The sequence below is a fragment of the Dendrobates tinctorius genome, unplaced genomic scaffold (genome assembly GCF_039654945.1).
Source record: "Dendrobates tinctorius isolate UK_male_01 unplaced genomic scaffold, ASM3965494v1 ptg000086l, whole genome shotgun sequence".
NCBI lineage: Eukaryota > Metazoa > Chordata > Amphibia > Anura > Dendrobatidae > Dendrobates > Dendrobates tinctorius.
Genome location: NW_027361754.1, coordinates 7,421,957 through 7,443,807, shown reverse-complemented (window position 1 = coordinate 7,443,807; position 21,851 = coordinate 7,421,957). Strand labels below are relative to the sequence as shown.

At 42.3% G+C, this 21,851-nt stretch overlaps 1 protein-coding gene across 3 annotated transcripts in view; it reads left to right on the top strand.

Moving 5' to 3' along the window:
* The window catches only part of GRAMD1B (GRAM domain containing 1B), a 169,292-nt gene that overhangs the window by 73,895 nt on the left and 73,546 nt on the right, over positions 1-21,851 (top strand). For all 3 annotated transcript variants that reach the window (XM_073584983.1, XM_073584985.1, XM_073584982.1), the window contains exon 3: positions 11,860-11,880. In XM_073584983.1, coding sequence (XP_073441084.1) covers positions 11,860-11,880 — 21 coding nt within the window. The remainder of the gene's footprint in view (positions 1-11,859; positions 11,881-21,851) is intronic.

Sequence of the window (21,851 nt, the reverse complement as noted above, 5' to 3'; positions counted from 1 at the left end):
CCTACCCGTCCTCTCCACAGTGCTGCACTGCATTACATCTCCTCCTTATTCCTGTCTGCCACCCTACCCGTCCTCTCCACAGTGCTGAACCACATTACATCTCCTCCTTATTCCTGTCTGCCACCTTGCCCGTCCTCTCCATAGTTCTGCACTGCTCTACAACTCTTGATCTATGGCACCACCCTACCCGTCCTCTCCACATTGCTGCACCACCCTACATGTCATCCAAATCTCTGTCTACCACGCTACCCATCCTCTGCACAGTGCTGCACTGCCTTACATCTCCTCCTCATCTCTGACTACCATCCCACCTGTCCTCTCCGCAGTGCTGCACTGCCCACCTCCCTCATCTGTCTACCACGCTACAAATGCCCTACATTCTGCCAATGACCCAAGACTAACACAGTCCTTCCTCTAAGTCTTTTCTTGTGCTGCACCAGCTCCCTGGAATATGCTACCTCCACTTTCTCAATATACACAATTTCAGGGCTGTTCCCTTAGCTTAATGCTCCATGTGAGTGCGGAGCATTACAGCTAATGGTCGTTCCTTATAGTAGCCTAACTGATACAAATACATGTAGTGCTGTTTGTCGCCTATGGCAGCTGAGTGAATAGACTGGATTCATCGATTGAGGCGTGCACACTTCTTGCCTTTTTCCTCTCTCACTGTATATACACTGACACCCAGCAGCCTGTCAATCACCTCCCTGAGTCCTTCTTCTGGCGCTGTAGGAGATGGTAGCAGGGCACTGCTGTGAGTACATGCCACAGAAATACACTGGCCAAATGAATAATAAAGTCGTTGTTGTCAACAAATGACCCCTGAACCAAGGCGCCTCCCTATAATGGAAGATGGGTCATATAGGCATTATTGATTTATATTGGGCAGGTAGAAATTACTTAAAGGGAACCTGTCGGCTTATTTTGTAAGTAATAGTATGACTCTTGTCCCACAATAACAATAATATGTTTTTTGTAGAATGCCAGTGTACCAAGTCTTAAAAAGTCTAGTGTAAATGAGACTGGAAGGGCGCTGCGGGATGTCAATGCATTTGAAAGAAGCTATATAAGTGGATTAACATGTCCCCAGTGAATCAGATTTTGGGATTTCATTTCTGTGCTGGGAACAACCTTCAAGACATAGGATGTGAAACTAGAAACACCTCCCTGATGTGTGTGGCATTGAGAGTTTTCATCCACAAGAGGGCGCACTGACACTACAGAGGAGTCAGGACATGAGTGGAGTTGCAGGGATCGGATACCCGTTGCACAGCCGTAATAGCCTTTCATCTCCCTGGTTTGTCCTGCCATTTTATATGATTGATATATTTTGCAATGTTGTAATTATTCTCAATATATATAGATAGTAAAAATCCACTCTTTTTTAATTTTTATTTTTAACATCCTTGAACTTTCATTCCTTTGTTGTGCATGAGCACCATGGTGATTACCGCCTCAGGAACAAGAACCCCATGGTGCAGTGCGTGGTGTTTGGAAATAGCTGCGCTCAGCCATTTTTTATCAGATTGTCTGCATTAAGTAAATGGCTTTCTATTTCTGGATGTATGTCTTCCCACTTCCTGAGATATTATCCCTTCTATAACCATTGGTTGGCTAGTGATTTTCTAGATGTGGCTGAGCTGAGGTTGCCAGTATCACAGCTCATGGTGATTTTTCATTGGGTCTTACATAGGACTGCACTGCAGGTAATCCGTTTTAAGTAAGTTATGATGATGTAAATGGTGTAACCTCAGAGTGTAAATTACCCAAAGGTTGAATTTAGAGGGGTAAGGGTGGTTTTCCCTGTAATCTTCACAACCTTTTACTTTAGTACATAGAGGGTTCAGGAGCAGGAATGCAGAGGTCTGGTGTTGTGGCAGAGCTGAGACTGTTCAGCACACTCACCTGGTGCCCGGTGTAAAACTTCAGCTACAAATTAGGCTATTGTATTGGCTGCAATTTTAATTTAAGATGGCAGATTATTCTGAATCAGTAAGGTTGTTGGCCAATATTAGAAAGTTTCCGAAAATTGTGCATATAGGAGGCGTTCATGTTTGGGTCAGTCCCTGCATCGCGTCCGTCCTCACACCATGACCCACAGATGAGTAAATCCAGCCTAGGGCAACATTCATGGGAAATAGACCATTTTTGTCCTATATCATCCCAGTCGCACTTCTCTTGACTCATCCACTTTTTTTTTTTTTTAATTGAAGACCTGTTTGTTCCCAAGACAATAAGAGACCCCGAGAATTTTTCTAAATTCAAAATATATTCAACATGATCCCTGAGCAATGGATCCATGAGGCACAGAAGCAAAAAGGAGGCATTTGTAAGTCTTCCGACATCAATGTTTCACGGATTCCCATTGACTTGTGTGGCCGAGTTTCACCCACATACACATCTGAGTCTTGAGGGATCTCGCTCTCTGGTTCGTGATTTTAACGGATGTGTGTATAGATCCAAAAAAAAACTTTGGACCGTATAAGTACATTTCACTCGGATCTTGTGTCTGTAGCTTTACGCTTCATTCACAATTTCTTTACCAGCACAATCATATATTCTTGCAAGGAAAAAGCTGTAAGATTAAACGATTGTGCATGAACGCTGTGTGTGAACACAGCTTTAAATTGGAGTCTGACACCGTCATTTTTACTTGAAGCCTTTACTTTCCATTTTTCCTCACAATAACAATAGTAGCTAAAGCAACAATTAGACCCCCAAGAATGACATGATTCCCTCTGCTTGCTGTCACTAGAGAGATTGGTGGAAAGTGAAATGGATGGAAATTCCCACAAGTGAGAAGAACCCTGAATTGCGGCTTCACTAGCTGCAGGACCCTCAAGAATTCTGTGTGTCTAGCCCCCCCCCCCCCGACATCCTTATACATTATTCTAAATGGCACCTATAGAAGACCACAGCTCCTCTTACTGGTGGCACATGTAATTACACCACGCGGCCTGTTACATGGCTGCTTTGACTGATTCTGTGATACGTTACTAATTGCTGATAAATTGTTATATTTCCCTTTGCCCAGAAATAGAAAAAAACCCGAAAACTCTTAAGGTATTACTTGTAGAAACAAATACCACCAAGAACTAGGAGGTGCAGAATAATAAAAATCCTTATTCTTGATGGGTGGCTGATATATGCACATCAGCCAGAAGATTAAAACTATTAACCAGTAATGTAACATTTATTATTAGGTGACAATGGGTAGGACATATCAGGCAGTGACTGGCCAGACAGTTCTGGAGGATAAGAGACGTTTTCTATTTTTGAAGAACCTCTGTGAGCCCATGTCCCTCCCAATTTTTTTTTCAAACTTTACTCACCCTCCCCAGGTTCAGTGCTGAGCCTCCTCAACTACTTCCAATGTCTGTTCTTGTCTGCAGTGCTGACATCATGTCGACAACGCAGTACACGTGAAATCAGCACTGCAGACAATAAAAGCTATGGAGACTCAGTGCCGGCCTGGGGGGTCAGTAAAACACAATTTATTTTTTTAAACCCTTAATGACATATGATGTATACAGTCATATGTTAAAGTTTGGGCACCCCTATTAATGTTAACCTTTTTTCTTTATAACAATTTTGGTTTTTGCAACAGCTATTTCAGTTTCATATGTCTAATAACTGATGGACTCAGTTATATTTCTGGATTCAAATGAGGTTTATTGTACTAACAGAAAATGTGCAATCTGCATTTAAACAAAATTTGACCGGTGCAAAAGAATGGGCACCTCAACATAAAAGTGACATTAATATTTCGTAGATACTCATTTTACTCAGCCTCTAGTCGCTTCCTGTAGCTATTAATGAGTTCCTGGATCCTGGATGAAGGTATTTGTGACCATTCCTGTTTACAAAACAATTCCAGTTCAGTTAAGTTTGATGGTCGCCGAGCATGGACAGCCCGCTTCAAATCATCCCACAGATGTTCAATGATATTCAGGTCTGGGGACTGGGATGGCCATTCCAGAACATTGTAATTGTTCCTCTGCATGAATGCCTGAGTAGATTTGGAGCGGTGTTTTGGATCATTGTCTTGCTGAAATATCCATCCCCTGCGTAACTTCAACTTCGTCACTGATTCTTGCACATTATTGTCAAGAATCTGCTGATACTGAGTTGAACCCATGCGACCCTCAACTTTAACATGATTCCCAGTGCCGGCATTGGCCACACAGCCCCAAAGCATGATGGAACCTCCACCAAATTTTACTGTGGGTAGCAAGTGTTTTTCTTGGAATGCTGTGTTTTTTAGCCTCCATGCATAACGCCTATTTGTATGACCAAACAACTCAATCTTTGTTTCATCAGTCCACAGGACCTTCTTCCAAAATGTAACTGGCTTGTCCAAATGGGCTTTTGCATACCTCAGGCGACTCTGTTTGTGGCGTGCTTGCAGAAACGGCTTCTTTCGCATCACTCTCCCATACAGCTTCTCCTTGTGCAAAGTGCGCTGTATTGTTGACCAATGCACAGTGACACCATCTGCAGCAAGATGATGCTGCAGGTCTTTGGAGGTGGTCTGTGGATTGTCCTTGACTGTTCTCACCATTCTTCTTCTCTGCCTTTCTGATATTTTTCTTGGCCTGCCACTTCTGGGCTTAACAAGAACTGTACCTGTGTTCTTCCATTTCCTTACTATGTTCCTCACAGTGGAAACTGTCAGGTTAAATCTCTGACACAACTTTTTGTATCCTTCCCCTGAAAAGCTATGTTGAATAATCTTTGTTTTCAGATCATTTGAGAGTTGTTTTGAGGAGCCCATGATGCCACTCTTCATAGGAGAATCAAATAGGAGAACTACTTGCAAGTGGCCACCTTAAATACCTTTTCTCATGATTTGATACACCTGGCTATGAAGTTCAAAGCTCAATGAGGTTACAAAACCAATTTAGTGCTTCAGGAAGTCAGTAAAAAGTAGTTAGGAGTGTTCAAATCAAGAAAATGATAAGGGTGCCCATACTTTTGCATCGGTCAAATTTTGTTTAAATGCAGATTGCACATTTTCTGTTAGTACAATAAACCTCATTTGAATCCAGAAATATAACTGAGTCCATCAGTTATTAGATATATGAAACTGAAATAGCTGTTGCAAAAACCACAATTGTTATAAAGAAAAAAGGTTAACATTAATAGGGGTGCCCAAACTTTAACATATGACTGTATATACCTATGTTGTGTCCCTGACCTTGATGCGGGCTCTGGCCCTGAGCCTGCATTTTTCCTCACACATGACAGCTGATTTAATAAGCTGTCATGTGCATTTAACTGTTGCTGCTGTTAACCACTTAAATCCAGCTGTCAAATTCTGACAGCGGGATATAACACGTGCCGGCCGGAAAGTGCATCATTAATCCCGCCCATCGGTGCCCCTGTCACGTGATCAGGGGGCGCTGATGGGTTGTCATGACAGCCGGGGATCTACTGAAGACCCCGTGCCTGTCATTGTGAGTCTCCTGTGAATGCTGTCTTGTGTTCATAGGAGATTGTGATTTCTGCTATACATAGCAGGGCTTGTATGGGTCTAAATGGACAACTATACACTAAATCATTCTGAGGAGCCCTGTCCTCACACACAAGCAGCTCCAAAACTGAAGGTCTCATGTGGCTTTCCTGACAGCATATCCCGAATCATGTAAGGTGTTGTGAAGCGATGATGTCTTATTTTTTCATTATCTGTCTGTTTAAGACTTGTGCCAGCCATACCAATGTGCAATGTTCATATGCATGAGTCTGTTTGTATGCGTGTATGTATATACAGTGGGGAAAAAAAATATTTATTCGGCCACCAATTGTGCAAATTCTCCCACGTATAATGATAAGAGAGTCCTGTAATTGACATCTTTTGAAGACCACAACTATGAGTGTCAAAATGAGAAAACAAATCCACAAAATCACCTTGTCTGATTTGGCAAGTTTTATTTTTCAAATTATGATGGAAAATAAGTATTTGGTCACCTAAAACATGCAAGATTTCTGGCTCTCACAGACCTGTAGCTTCTTCTTTAAGAGGCTCCTCTGTCCTCCACTCATTACCTGTAGTAATGGCACCTGTTTGGACTTGTTATCAGTAAAAAAGACACCAGACGTGTCCTCCTGCTTAAGCCTGTACATGTCCGGGTCTTTCTGAAGTTTGCTAGAGAGCATTTGGATTATCCAGAATATTGGGAGAATGTCATATGGTCTGATGAAACCAAAGTAGAACTGTTTGATAGAAACAAAACTCGTCGAGTTTGGAGGAGACAGAATACTGAGTTGCATCCAAAGAACACCATGCCTACTGTGAAGCATGGAGGTGGCAACATCATGCTTTGGGGCTGTTTCTCTGCAAAGGGACAAGGACAACTACAAAAATGTCCAAAAACATACTACTGCAATTATCAAGAACCCTTCACCATAAAGGACTTCCCAGCATGCATAAAGTATGGGGGTCTATAACTTATATTTACCAAAGGTGGATAAAAAGTATCCTGAGCACACCACTCACAAGAGAAAAGAGGTCTTAAAAAAGTAATAAATTTTATTGAAATAAAATTCATATCAATACATATCATCATTTAGCAATATACATAATAGAGAGGAAAGGAATGCCCGAGTAAAAGTACACACAAACAGGATTCAGGGGATCGATACAGGTTGTGGGCGTGTGTAATATTAGCAAATGCACCAGCATATTAAAAAGTATCTCTGTGGACCTATAGTGGTCATTAAAGAGCAAAAGGTGCCATAAAAAGACCAATGCCCATGACCAAGTAGTATATTAACACATACCCATAGTGTCACCTGTCCATCGAATCTCTGAGGTTCCGACGCGCGTTTCGCGTTTTAGCTTTATCAAGGAAACTGTGTATGTCATGGCTCGCAACCTGTCTGGGTTTTTATGGCAATCAAAATCTGCAAAGGGCCAATCCCCCGTCGCGTACGGCACCACCGTCCCCGAGGCCTCAGGTGCTGGCGCGTTCAGCACTCAAATTCAGCGTGCGGGGGGAAAATCCCCCGTGACGTTACATCCGCACACCGAAAATGATAGAGGCCGTCAGCAGGAAGCAGGAGGCTCGGGCGTGGTGCGCGTCGCCATATTACTGAAGCCCGATCACCATGCTATTGAAGTCCAGTCTAAAGGGGAGGGCTTACCAAATGAAACCGCGTCTGCGAATCGCGATATTAAAGGGACCCTAAGGGATACTGCTGCAGTGTAAGGAGAGGAAACAAATAAATAGCGCTATATAGAATGTTAGTGATAACAATCCTAATATAAACAAGGAAACAAATAGCGTGATTTTATAAAAAATATCAGCCAAAATGCTAAGTGCTCACAAAATTCAAAGGGTTGTATGTATATGGATTATTGGCATTATTAATATCCAAGAAATCAATATTTAGAGCATACTCATATTAGATTGTCAGTATACATATCCATAATGCCAAAAATCCACCATAGTGCCAACATGTCACACAATAATAGCAAATAAGACCACATGATAGAAATATTGACATAAATCACAGGGAAAATTTTTTTTTATACTTACAGCCCATATACTCACATTATAAACATATTTATAACATGAGAAAATCTCAACATTATTTTCACGTTATCATTTAAAGTCATTTTAAGACATACCAGTATTCAAATCTCTGCTTATGTTAACAATATTGAGAATTCCTTGCAGCAAAATATTAAAGATTATTTTCCTTCTTAGTCAACACGTGAAATATCACAAACGGATCACACGAAGCATAGGACCAATAGTATAATGACATAAATGTCCACCGTAGATTGTAGTTGGTCCAATATAGAAGTTATAAGAATGATATGCAGATAAGCTCTGCAGACTTGAAGCAGATCCTTAAAATGAACAGGCTTGGACATCAAGTATTGCCATAAATTCCAAATATTCCTGGAAGGGCACATGAAGCCATAATTCAGACAGGACAGGTACCAAAAATTACTAGAATAAGGAAACAATAGAATAAGAGTAAGAAATTAAAAACAAGACATGACAAAAAAGTTAAAAATGGGCAGAGATTTAGAGAAACAGAGCAAAGCTAAGTGTTTCATTTAATCCCATGGGGGCCATGGTGCCCAATTCCACAATCCACCTCGTCTCTGTTTGGGCTAAGATCTGTTTGGTATTTCCGCCCCTTATGCCCCCATGAATCCTATCAATACCCCTAACCTTGAGGCCACTTGGATCAGAGTCATGATGCACCCTGAAATGTCTAGGGAGAGTTTTTAACAGTGAGAGGTTCTCCGCATCCCTTGCCGCCAAAATATCTCTCACGTGTTCTCTCACTCTGACCCGTAACTCCCTTGAGGTCAGGTCAATATAGATTTTAGAGCAAGGACACTGTGCGAAATAAATCACATATGAAGTGGTACATGAGATATAATGGGTAATTGTATACTCCCGGGTGCCATCGGAAGTTGTAAAGGTTTTTGCTCTTATAATGTTATATAAATTACAGGCCAGGCAGTTCCCACAAGGGAAACAGCCCCACCTCTGTTTCCTAGTTCCAAAGACACCCTTCTGAGGTACAACTTAATGACTCCTGACCAAGTGGTCTTTTCGATTTTTACTTCTTTTCTAGCTGTAATAAGAGGTCTTTCCGAGATTTCTTTACTTAATATAGAGTCAGTTTTGAGAACAGGCTAATGTCTAGTGAGGATCTCACGCATGGTGTCCCACTGGCAATTAAAAGTAGTGATAAACCTAGTATAGGTGTCACGCTTCTTTTTGGGAGTGCCGGAGTTAAATAACAACTTCTGTCGTGGGGTATATTTGACCCGATGGTACCCATATTTAATGTTTCTCTGGCTATACCCTCTTGCCAGAAAGCGTTCTCTTAGATCCTTGGCCTGCTCCTCGAATTTCTCTACCGTGGAGCAAGTGCGTTTCGCCCTCAAAAATTTCTTTACGGTGAATATCAGTATGGACGGACCCGAAGTCATCAATTGACAGCGCAATATCTCATGTACCACTTCATATGTGATTTATTTTGCACAGTGTCCTTGATCTAAAATCTATATTGGCCTGACCTCAAGGGAGTTACGGGTCAGAGTGAGAGAACACGTGAGAGATATTTTGGCGGCAAGGGATGCGGAGAACCTCTCACTGTTAAAAACTCTCCCTAGACATTTCAGGGTGCATCATGACTCTGATCCAAGTGGCCTCAAGGTTAGGGGTATTGATAGGATTCATGGGGGCATAAGGGGCGGAAATACCAAACAGATCTTAGCCCAAACAGAGACGGGGTGGATTGTGGAATTGGGCACCATGTCCCCCATGGGATTAAATGAAACACTTAGCTTTGCTCCGTTTCCCTAAATCTCTGCCCATTTTTAACTTTTTTGTCATGTCTTGTTTTTAATTTCTTACTCTTATTCTATTGTTTCCTTATTCTAGTAATTTTTGGTACCTGTCCTGTCTGAATTATGGCTTCATGTGCCCTTCCAGGAATATTTGGAATTTATGGCAATACTTGATGTCCAAGCCTGTTCATTTTAAGGATCTGCTTCAAGTCTGCAGAGCTTATCTGCATATCATTCTTATAACTTCTATATTGGACCAACTACAATCTACGGTGGACATTTATGTCATTATACTATTGGTTCTATGCTTCGTGTGATCCGTTTGTGATATTTCACGTGTTGACTAAGAAGGAAAATAATCTTTAATATTTTGCTACAAGGAATTCTCAATATTGTTAACATAAGCAGAGATTTGAATACTGATATGTCTTAAAATGACTTTAAATGATAACGTGAAAATAATGTTGAGATTTTCTCCTGTTATAAATATGTTTATATTGTGAGTATATGGGCTGTACGTATAAAAAAAATTTTTTCCTGTGATTTCTGTCAATATTTCTATCATGTGGTCTTATTTGCTATTATTGTGTGACATGTTGGCACTCTGGTGGATTTTTGGCATTATGGATATGTATACTGACAATCTAATATGAGTATGCTCTAAATATTGATTTCTTGGATATTAATAATGCCAATAATCCATATACATACAACCCTTTGAATTTCGTGAGCACTTAGCATTTTGGCTGATATTTTTTATAAAATCACGCTATTTGTTTCCTTGTTTATATTAGGATTGTTATCACTAACATTCTATATAGCGCTATTTATTTGTTTCCTCTCCTTACACTGCAGCGGTATCCCTTAGGGTCCCTTTAATATCACGATTCGCTGGTGCGGTTTCATTTGGTAAGCCCTCCCCTTTAGACTGGACTTCAATAGCATGGTGATCGGGCTTCAGTAATATGGTGACACGCACGTGCACCACGCCCGAGCCTCCAGCTTACTGCTGACGGCCTCTGTCATTTTCGGTGTGCGGATGTGACGTCACGGGGGATTTTCCCCCCCGCACGCTGAATTTGAGTGCTGAACGCGGCAGCACCTGAGGCCCGGGGGCGGTGGTGCCGTACGCGACGGGGGATTGGCCCTTTGCAGATTTTGATTGCCGTAAAAACCAGACAGGTTGCGAGCCATGACACACACAGTTTCCTTGATAAAGCTAAAACGCGAAACGCGCGTCGGAACCTCAGAGATTCGGTGGACAGGTGACACTATGGGTATGTGTTAATATACTACTTAATCATGGGCATTGGTCTTTTTATGGCACCTTTTGCACTTTAATGACTACTATAGGTTCACAGAGATACTTTTTAATATGCTGGTGCATTTGCTTATATTACAAACTCCCACAACCTGTATCGATCCCCTGAAACCTGTTTGTGTGTACTTTTACTCGGACATTCCTTTCCTCTCTATTATGTATATTGCTAAATGATGATATGTATTATATGAATTATATTTCAATAAAATGTATTACTTTTTTAAGACCTCTTTTCTCTTGTGAGTGGTGTGCTCAGGATACTTTGTATCCACCTTTGGTAAAGGGACCAGAAGGACTGATCCGTGTACATGACAGAATGATTGGGGCCATGCATCATGAGATTTTGAGTTCAAACCTCCTTCTATCAGCAAGGGCATTGAAGATGAAATGTGGATGGGTCTTTCAGTATGATAATGATCCCAAGCACACCGCCAGCGCAGCGAAGGAGTGGCTTCGTAAGAAGCATATGAAGGTCCTGGAGTGGCCTAGCCAGTCTCCAGATCTCAACCCCATAGAAAACCTTTGCAGGGATTTGAAAGTCCGTGTTGCCCAGCGACAGGCCCAAAACATCACTGGTCTAGAGGAGATCTGCATGGAGGAATGGGCCAACATACCACCAACAGTGTGTGCCAACCTTGTGAAGACTTCCAGAAAACATTTGACCTCTGTCATTGCCAACAAAGGATATATCACAAAGTATTGAGATGAACTTTTGTTAATGACCAAATACTTATTTTCCACCATAATTTGCAAAGTAAATCTTGACCAATCAAACAAGGTGATTTTCTGGATTTGTCTTCTCATTTTGACTCTCATAGCTGTGTTCTACCTATGATGTCAATTACAGGCCTCTCATCTTTTCAAGTTAGAGAACTTGCATAATTGGTGGCTGACTAAATACTTTTTTTCCCCACTGCGTGTGAGTGTGTATATGTATATATGTATATACATATATACTGTGTGTGTGTGTGTGTGTGTATATATATATATAATGTATTATATATAATTTCAGTACGACTGGTACTGGGTGCCAGGCTGCAGAAGATGGCGGATGCTGCAGATTTCCACAGGGGTACATTCTTCTTGCGCTGATAATATATCATGTGATATCTTTCTATGTGACCTAGTTTTCCTTTAATCCTCGTTTAACCCTTTTTTGCTATGGAGTACTTTCTGTAAACTATCATATAGAAATAATCTCTCTTCTTTCTCCTTGCAGAAGAGCCAGAGCTGGTACAATGTGAGTATCCCTCAATTTTCCATGTCTGATTATTATGTGCATGTAGATATCTGATTTTCCTGGTTTGCTGTGTGAAGTGAATGAGTTGCATGCACATTACTGGTAAGTGCTGCCCTCTACAGGCCATAGTGCAGTATTGCTCCTCTCAGCAGTTGAAACAATCTTGGAACAAATTGACAACATTTATAGAGTTATAGCGAAAGGTTGAGAAATTTGAAAGCTTGTTCAGTACCGCCAAGATTGGAAATATAGAAATGACGCCAATGAGGTGATGATGCAACATGTCTTAATATCACAACTTAGTATATCTGGTGCCAGGAGACTTCTGCTATTTTAAAGAGGAAGCTCCCCGTCCTGACATTTGTATTAATAAATACAGTTGATATCTATGTTATATAGAATTCTGTGTTGTCTTATCACTTTGTATCCCATTTCGATACCCAATTTTTGACTTATTAATATTTTGTAGACTCAAAAATTGCCTGCAGATCATGGGAGTCCGGGGCCTTGAGACTTCCACCGATCACTCAAAAGACCTCTTAGTGGTGTGCAGCTCAGGAAGCAGGAGTGAAGTCTGGAGGAGTATGGATCTCTTAAAAATTCATAGGCTTAATATTGAATCCACACTTTGTTGTATGTGCTCACTCAGCCTCACAAGGTGTGCTCTCCCCACCATGTGTGCTCTTCCCACCTTCTTGCAACCTAGATGTTTGCTCCCCGGCTCTGCCAAATGTTTACTTCCGACCTCTCAAGTGTTTGCGCAGCCAGGTTTTTCCTCCCTCTCATCCCGCCCCCCCCCCATATGTTTGTTCCTCTCCCTCCCGCCCCCCAGATGTTTGCTCTTCCCCATCCCTCCCCCAGGTGTTTGTTCCTCGTCCTTTCTCCCGCCCTCCATGTGTTTGCATACCCACCCTCCCGCCCTCCAGGTGTTTGAAAACCAGGTGTTTGCAAACCAGGTCTTCGCTCCCCACCCTCCCGCCATCGAGGTCTTCGCTCCCCACCCTCCTGCCTTCGAGGTCTTCGCTCCCCACCCTCCCGCCCTCGAGGTCTTCGCCCACCAAGTGTTTGCACCCCACCCTCCCTTCAGGTGTTTGCACCCCACCCTCCCGGTGTTTGCAAGCCAGGTGTTCGCTCAACACGCTCCCGCCCTCTAGGTGTTTGCTCCCCGCCCTTCCGCCCTCCAGGTGTTCGTTCGTCGCCCTTCCGTTTCCAGGTGTTTTGCTCCCGGCACCCAGGTGTTTTGCTCCTGCCCCCCAGGGTTCTGTTCTCACCCCCCAAAAGCTGTGCACTTCCAAGCTGCGCTCTCCCAACCACCGCAAAGTACGCATTCTTGCCCCCTACCCCAAACTACGCACTCTCGCCTCTGAAGCTGTGCACTTCTCAGAGGTCTTTTGCTTCTCACCTACTTTGTGAGTGAGATTAAGCAGCACTAGAACCATCATTTTTAATTTTCTGGATCCCTCACTAATTTTCTGATGTATTGATAGAACATGTGTGAAGAACTCGTGTCTTACTGTCACATACACACCTTCTTAATTCACTTGACTTCACTTTTCACTTCTGGAGCAAATTGACCAAAAGGACACAGTAAACGCTTCCCATATATACAACACAAGTCATTATAAGCTTCTACCAAACCTTGAGCCAGTGCCACAGTGGTTAGCAGTTCATTAGATCAATGAGATGTTTGTGAAGTGACAGTGATGTGATCAGGGGAATATCCACGATTATTATGTAATTGCTCTTTTATCTACCACACTGATTTCTCACATGTTTGTTGTTTCTTTTCGTACCATGTTTTAATTAAGTTTAACTCTACACCTTCAAATCACAAGTTTATAAATCAGAATCCAGTTCATTCACGACTGAGACAAACATTTCTGGCTAAACAGGCTCCTGTCACACTTTAGCCAGCTTTGTTTTAGCTTTGTTTGAAGCCCTGAAAAACAGGATTCAAGAGTATTTATTTATTTAACTCATTTATATAGCGCCATTAATTCCACAGTGCTTTACAGACATTATTGGCACCGTCCCCGATGGGACTCAGAATCTAAATTCCTTATCAGTTTGTCTTTGGAGTGTGGGAGGCCGGAGTACCCGGAGGAAACCCACGCAAACACGGGGAGACCATACAACATACCCAGGACCCCGGCGCTGCAAGGCTGTAGTGCTAACCACTGAGCCACCGTGTTGCCCCATCCCCTAAGAGGGCCATTGATTTTAATGACAGGGCCATTGACTGTTTCAGATGGGCACAAAAACGAAGTCGATCATGATTTTGTGCCTGTTAGAAAAAGACGCAAGTGAGGCCAAGAAGAGCACAAAGTGACTACGTCTGCCTCATCAAAGTCAATGGTCTATTTGGTGGATAAAAAAAAATCCCATTTTTCAGGGCTGCAGGTGGAAAACACGATGAAGCCACTGACCTGGCTAAAACTTGATGTGAACATAGCCTAAGAGTTTATTGCCCTTAATTAGGAAATTGACTCTCTTGTTACCAATTACATTCAGGTGTTTTATCTTTTTCGTTAGTCATCAGTAAATTCACATAGTCTTGAATGTATACAATTAGGTCCAGAAATATTTAGAAAAAGACACAAGTTTTGGCATTTTAGCTGTTTTCCAAAACATATATTCAAGATACAGTTAATTAATCAATATAGGCTTAAAGTGCAGACTCTTATGTTTAATTTGAGGGGATTCACATCATCATTGGAGTAAGGTTTTAGCAATTACACCTCTATAATATGTAGTTGCCTCTTCTTAAAGGGACCAAAAGTAATTGGACAATTATCTCAAAAGCTCTTTAATGGGCTACATGGGCTATTCCCTCATTAATCCATCATCAATCAAGCAAGTCCTCTTACTCTCTGAAAAGGCAATTTCCAAATTTAACTTCACAGAGGAGCACATGTGGCAAATAAGTCTCCTCACTATGGTATGCCAGGCTTGACATGTCACTCTCTACAACGAGAAATGTTAACCCTTAGAATTTTGGAAAACTGTTTTAATTCCTAAACTTTTCACAGGATATTTTTCTTCAACCACTTTAATTAAACCTGAAAGTCTACACTTCAGTTGCATCTCAGTTGTTTCATTATAAATAAAAAATAGTGGCCTGTAGCACTAAAATCACAAACTTTCGGTCACTGTCCAAATATTTCTGGACCTAACTGTACTGTATATCTGCATATCTAGCACACTGATTTGGACCGAAGGCTTCAGTGTATATAGCCTCGATAAACTCTGAGCGCCGGGTCTTTGTTACCTTTGTAACAAGAGATTTCTGATTAGTAGATTCATAATAAAATCTAACAACGGAAATGTAATCAGTTAGTTATAAAAAAGAATGCCTGATAACGAGTGTGGGCGACAGACGATAAATGCTGACAGCACCGACGTCTCTGTGATTATCAGAGAATAGATAAGGATTATATTAGTAGATGACACATTGGGGATATCCCAGGGAAACACACCACCAGCTGAGGTTTCCAGCATTGTCCTTTCTTTATATATTATTGGAAACTAGCCTGATTATCATAAGAAAAAAACTTAAAAAGCCTCTATATAATGTAGGGAACTAGTCTCATATCACACACACACTTCCAGCACGCAAATTCTAAAAGCACAACTGGAAAGTGTACATGTCACACAATAAATAGAGCACCAAATGTAATAAAAACGCTCAAAAAAACATCAACAACAGGGAATAATTGGATGCAGGATTTCCCTTTGAACATACAGGAATTAAAGTGGACATTTCACCAAATTTTTCATGTTGAACTCTACACATGATGTAATAATGAGTGCAGAACAGAATTACACTTTTTTTATTATTATATCACCTCTTTGTTGTGGATATATTAGCAATTAGAGTATTCTGCAGATAACCAGTTATTTTTTTTTTAAGTCCAAGTGAGCCTTACCAGAGAGCTTTCACTGGCTGCATGAAGCACTAAAACACGCCCCACCATAGCTTAGAACATACTCTGTGTGAGACATGAATTCACAGTCCGTGATGATCACTGCAGAGTAATGAGATGTGCTGGAGCACAGCAGACCTGAGAGTGATTAACTAACTGCTGCCATTACAAACGCTGTTAGTAGCTCTCCTATCAAATTCAAATGAGCTTGAGGGCTGATGCAGATGTCCGTGCAAATTAGTCCGATCAGACTGCAATATGTGGACTGGCCGCAACTTTCCCCACCCAAGCGTCATAGCTTCATATATTTCTATGAGATTATCACGCTCTAGTGAGGAGACTGCCAGCCAGTCCGTGCATTACCTCTCTGTACTGAGACCAATTTGCGCAGATGTTTGCATGAGACTTTATTGACAGAACCAAATACACATTTGCACTGCCATAGCAAGTGTACTGCTGCCAAATCTGCTGGACTCCTCCTCTCCCCATACTGACTGATGGAGATGAAAGCTGTTACTCACACTCAGCTCTGCTGTGCTCTGGCATGTCATCACTATGCAGTGAGGAGAGCTGACAGTGCCATTATGTCTCACACCGAGCTTGTCCGAACCTACTGTGGGGCAAGTTCTTTTTCCCCTTGTGTGTGGATGTCTGCTTATGATTGACAGATCTGGCAGAACTAAGAGACGAAAGCGATGTTTGTAATGGGATTTCACTTTAGAAGCACTTCCCCCAACACTGGCTACCAGAGATGAGATCTGAAAGCTGTCAGTTAATCACACTCAGGTGTACTGTTCTCCAGCACATGTCTTCACTGCAGTGAAGAGAGCAGACTGTCAATACAGGTCTCACACTGAGTTTATTTTGGCTATGGTGTGTGGGGGGTGTTCTTCATTCCTCAGTGTGTTACTGCCTGCTTATGATTGGTCAGTATTGGAATAAGGTAGACTGTGATGGTGTGATATGTTATGTGGGTATCATTTTGTGTCTATTTATATTTTATGGATTTCCATAGTGTTGCCCAGTATCATTTCGTGTATTCCCATATTGTCTAGAGTCTCAATTACCTTCCAAAAGTCTGATAGTTGAATTAGCTCACTTACTGTCTGCAGCCTGACTGTATCTATGCCTCTTGATGAACCCCCTGTAGTGCCTTAATCCCCAAGGCACCTTTGTCAGGTATGGGAGGCCTGAAAACCACCCCAACCTGTTTGACTTCCCCTGGACATGAGGAGGGGGCTGGGGAGGACAGGAGCTGTTCAAGTCAGACCCTGTGTGGTGATGATCGTGTGAAGACAGCAAGTCAGAGAGGAGGGGAACCATATGGACCCATTTTATCCTCTGTCTGCTGGATTAGTGGACTCTCATCTCCTTGGACATTCATCCTGTTACTGAACTGCATTCGTGTTCTGGACTATTGCATCCTCAGTGTGGTGGATTGTTTATGGACCTTTCAGTTTTGCCTATAATAAAGGTCTTGGGATTGCTCACACTTCCCTCGCTCTGATGATTGTGTGGTATTGGAGAAGGACCCTGTGACATAGACATACACGCCTCCAGTGAAATCTCTCTGTTAATGCCCACTTGTACTTTAAAAAAAAAAATATATAAATAACTGTTTAAGTGCCAAATACATTGCTAAGGCTGGTTTCACATTAGCGCTTTTTAAGCGCACGCACGGCCGGGGGTAGCTCCGCCCCCGAGCCAGCTCTCTGCCCGGCGCACCCGCCCCTTGCTTGTAGCGCCGCCTCCTAGCGCACAGCGGCGCCTGCGATCGGCGCACCCTATCTTTAGCATAGGGTGCGCAGATCGTGCGCAGGCCGTGCGCTAGTTGCGCTTTGACCTGCGCTGCGCACTTTTGACGGTGCGCCTTGCGCGCCAAAATCAAACTTTTCGGATTTCGGCGTGCTCGGCGCACCGTCAAAAGTGCACAGCGCAGGTCAAAGCGCAACTAGCGCACGGCCTGCGCACGATCTGCGCACCCTATGCTAAAGATAGGGTGCGCAGATCGCAGGCGCCGCTGTGCGCTAGGAGGCGGCGCTACAAGCAAGGGGCGGGCACGCTGGGCAGAGAGCCGGCTCGGGGGCGGAGCTACCCCCGGCCGTGCGTGCGCTTAAAAAGCGCTAATGTGAAACCAGCCTAATATGTACAAGAGCTGAGGTTTTTAAAAAAAAAGTTTTATTCTGAGTTTTTATCCAGAGTTCAACATGAAAAGTTGGTAAAAGGTCTGCTTTAATGTTGGTAATATCAAATAAATCCTCTGTAAAAGTGAATATCACCAATATCAGAGATTAAAGAGCCCCAAATCTATTCCCAACTCCGCCATACGCTGGAGTGCTGGTCTCTGCCATGTGCTCCTATGAACTCTATGCGACAGTTGCTGTTAGACCTCTCGGGTCAGATTATATAAATGTCCCGTCACACCAAACGATGCACCAGCGATCCCGACAACGATACGACCTTGTCAGGATCGCTGGTGCATCATTACATGATCGCTGGTGAGCTGCCAAACAGGCAGACACACCAGCGATCAGGACCAGCAAGGATGCTGGTATCCAAGGTACACAGTGGGTAACTAAGCGCCGCGCGCACTTAGTTACCCGATATTTACCTTGGATACCAGCTCCCAGTGTCTGCTTACAGCGCTGGGAGCTCGCTGATCGTTGGTCTCCCGCTGCCACATGCAGCGATGCATGCTGGCCAGCGGGAGACCAACGATCAAAAAATGGCCCAGGACATCCCTGCACGATCAGCGATACCCAGCAGGGGGGCCGGTCGCTGATGCATGCCACACACAGCGAGATCACTAGCGTGTCACAAAATCAGCCATCTCGCTAGCGATCTGGCTATGTATGACGGGCCCTTTAGTCTAATGTGTATGGGGGTCTATATAGTTCAGTGGTCTGGATCACACATTTAGTGGAAATAAAGCAAAATTTCCATTGTTCATGTAATAAGAAACCACAAAGGCATTATAAAGTGATATCCATAAGGCATATAATATGTAATGCCCCCAGACAATGCAGCCCAAGCCCAGAGGAGATGATACAGGTGGGAATTACAGAGGAGGTCGCACATGGGTCTGTCTCTGTAGCACCCTCCCTCCTATATCAGTCTGTATGATCATCTGCTCTGCATCAGAATTATGCTGGGAGATCAGGGCACACAGGCCAAAGCACTTGTTGACGGATGGGTAGATGTAACATTTCATAAAGCTGAGAGCAGGGATTTTTTTTTTACAGAAGAATGAGTCCTTGCCCTACTAAATGGTGGCATTATTACAGAACAGTTCACTATGAGACAACCAGTGATATTCTTTCTTGTATTCAGCTTCGAGAGATGACAGTATTACAATACATGTGCGACCTGTGATCAGCCTTTAGACCGTGCCTTCAGGAAGCCATTATGTGAGCTCTGTCACAAACACTTCCATACTACTGTCAGGGGCATATATTACATCCATATACACACACGGGTCATGAAAAGACGAGCTCCTCCCAAGTCCACAGAGTATAATCTTTCATGCCTCCTTGGGTGAGTTCCAGGGGTGCAGTCATCACCCCACCCTGCTCTTCTACAAATAAACAGCACGGAGGATGGATCACACAGTTATGTGTCTTAGGAGGGACTCGTTCAATACTAATATACTAATATCTGCGACCTATATAATGAAAAACATGACCCATGGCTCAAATACATCTGAGGGATGGCACAGACCGAAGAGCATATACCATAGGAATAGGTGACGATTTGATATGTGGTTCCGTTGGGTCAGTGGGAATAGAAGCAGCTTTTAATTAGGAGAACCATAAGCTGTGGCATCCATTCACAATGCCATCCAAGATTGTGTAACCCCATCTTTGTATAGTGAAACGCCTTTTCCTTGCTATTTTCAATATCTCTGCTTGCTGTGGAAAAGATTTTTCTATAAATCTAAAACCATATCCCAACTGACATAGATCAGAACGGTTTCTTCCAATCCCTGACAGTAATGTTTCCATCCACTGACATCCTGAGGTTGTCTGGTTAGTCATCCCTATGGACAGCATGTCATTATGGTACATGGGTGCAGCAGGGAAAGGGTGGCATAATTAGATTTTACGCTGCACTGATACCAATTTTCCTATAATGTAAGTACGGTACATAATAGCGGTAATAGTAACTATAATGACTGAGGAAATACAAGACTTTAGAAGCTGATCCTATAAAGGTTCCTATTGCTAGAAATACTTTCCTGTGGTCAGATGTTCTGCATTAATTATGGATGGTATTGATCCCAGTGCACTGTCCAGATTCCCGCACTACTGATGTAGCGGTAACAGATCCAGGCGTCTGGCGCTCCCACAGTGGGGAAAAGGTGAAAATTGGAGTATTGAGAAAAAATATCTTTAGTGTTAAAAAGATTTTTTTTATTTAAACAAAACTAAAAACACAACGCGTTTCGGCTGCTATCAGCCTTCCTGAGGTGCCTGGAGATGAAATGGAGATCCAGACCCACTTATACAGCTCAAATGAAACAGATGGAGATATTAATTAACAAGAAGAGCACACAGTATTTAATAATAACAGTTGTTCTCCACAGTTTACATCCTGAACACATCAATAAATCAATATTTTTTAAATATGGACTCGTGGAAAGGGCAACATCCAAAATTGATATACCATCTGATATGAATAGAGGAGTTACCAGATGTGGGATAAAAAGTGGAGTTGTACAATTATTGATCATGACCGTAAACAAATAACATCTAATAGTACTGGAGAAGTATTTAATGTTACTTATAGTTTACCATGCAACTCTTCCACGATCAATCGCATTTACAGACTTCAATAGTCGGCTACAGAACACAAACATTACGGTCTCATATGAATGGACACAGACATACTTATTGTCATACTAAAAACATTTTTTTGAAGCAAAGTCTCACATCAACTTGGTATTACACATGAAAAGAATTTTAACATTATTAAAGTTACACCCCTTGAACAGATAAGTAGTGAAACGCTAAACAGAAAGAAAACATTAACCCCCAGACCATTTTCCATTTTTTGCATTTTTGTTTTTTGCTCCCCTTATTTCCAGAGTCATAACTTTTTTTTATTTTTCTGTCAATATGGCCATGTGAGGGCTTGTTTTTTGCGGGACGAGTTGTACTTTTGAATGACACTATTGGTTTAAACATATCGTGCACTGGAAAACGGGAAAAAAATCCAAGTGCGGTGAATTTGCAAAAAAAGTGCAAATATTTTTTTTTTTACCATGTTCAATAAAAGCAAAAACTGACCAGCATCTATGATTCTCCAGGTCATTATGAGTTCACAGACACCAAACATGTAAAGCTTCTTTTTTATTTAAGCGGTGAAAAAAAATCCCAAATTTGTTAGGTGATCTGGGGCTAGGTGAGGGCTTATTTTTTGCGCACCAAGGTGACGTTTTTATGGATACAATGTTTTGATCGCCCATTATTGCATTTTATTTCAATGTAGCGGCGATCAAAAAAACGTAATTCTGGCATTTTTAATTTTTTTTTTACGTTACGTCGTTTAGTAATCAGGTTAATTCTTTTTTTATTGATAGATCGGGCTATTCTGAAAGCGCTGCCCGGGCATAGTAACTAACTGTGGTTAGTTATAGCAAATTATAATTATCCTCCATCCCATAGTCCCGTGCCCATATACCCATCATACATATCCACGATCCCATAGGCCTGTGCCCATATACCCATCATACATATCCTCCATCCCATAGTCGAGTGCCGATATACCCATCACATATCCTCCATCCATTAGTCCCATGCCCATATACCCATCACACATCCTCCATCCCATAGTCCCATGCCCATATTCCCGTCATAAATATTCGCCATCCCATAGTCGAGTGCCCATATACCCATCACACATCTTTCATCTCATAGTCCTATGCCCATATACCCATCATACATATCCTCCATCCCATAGTCCCGTGCCCATATACCCATCATACATATCCTCCATCCCATAGTCCCGTGCCCATATACCCGTCATACATATCCTCCATCCCATAGTCCA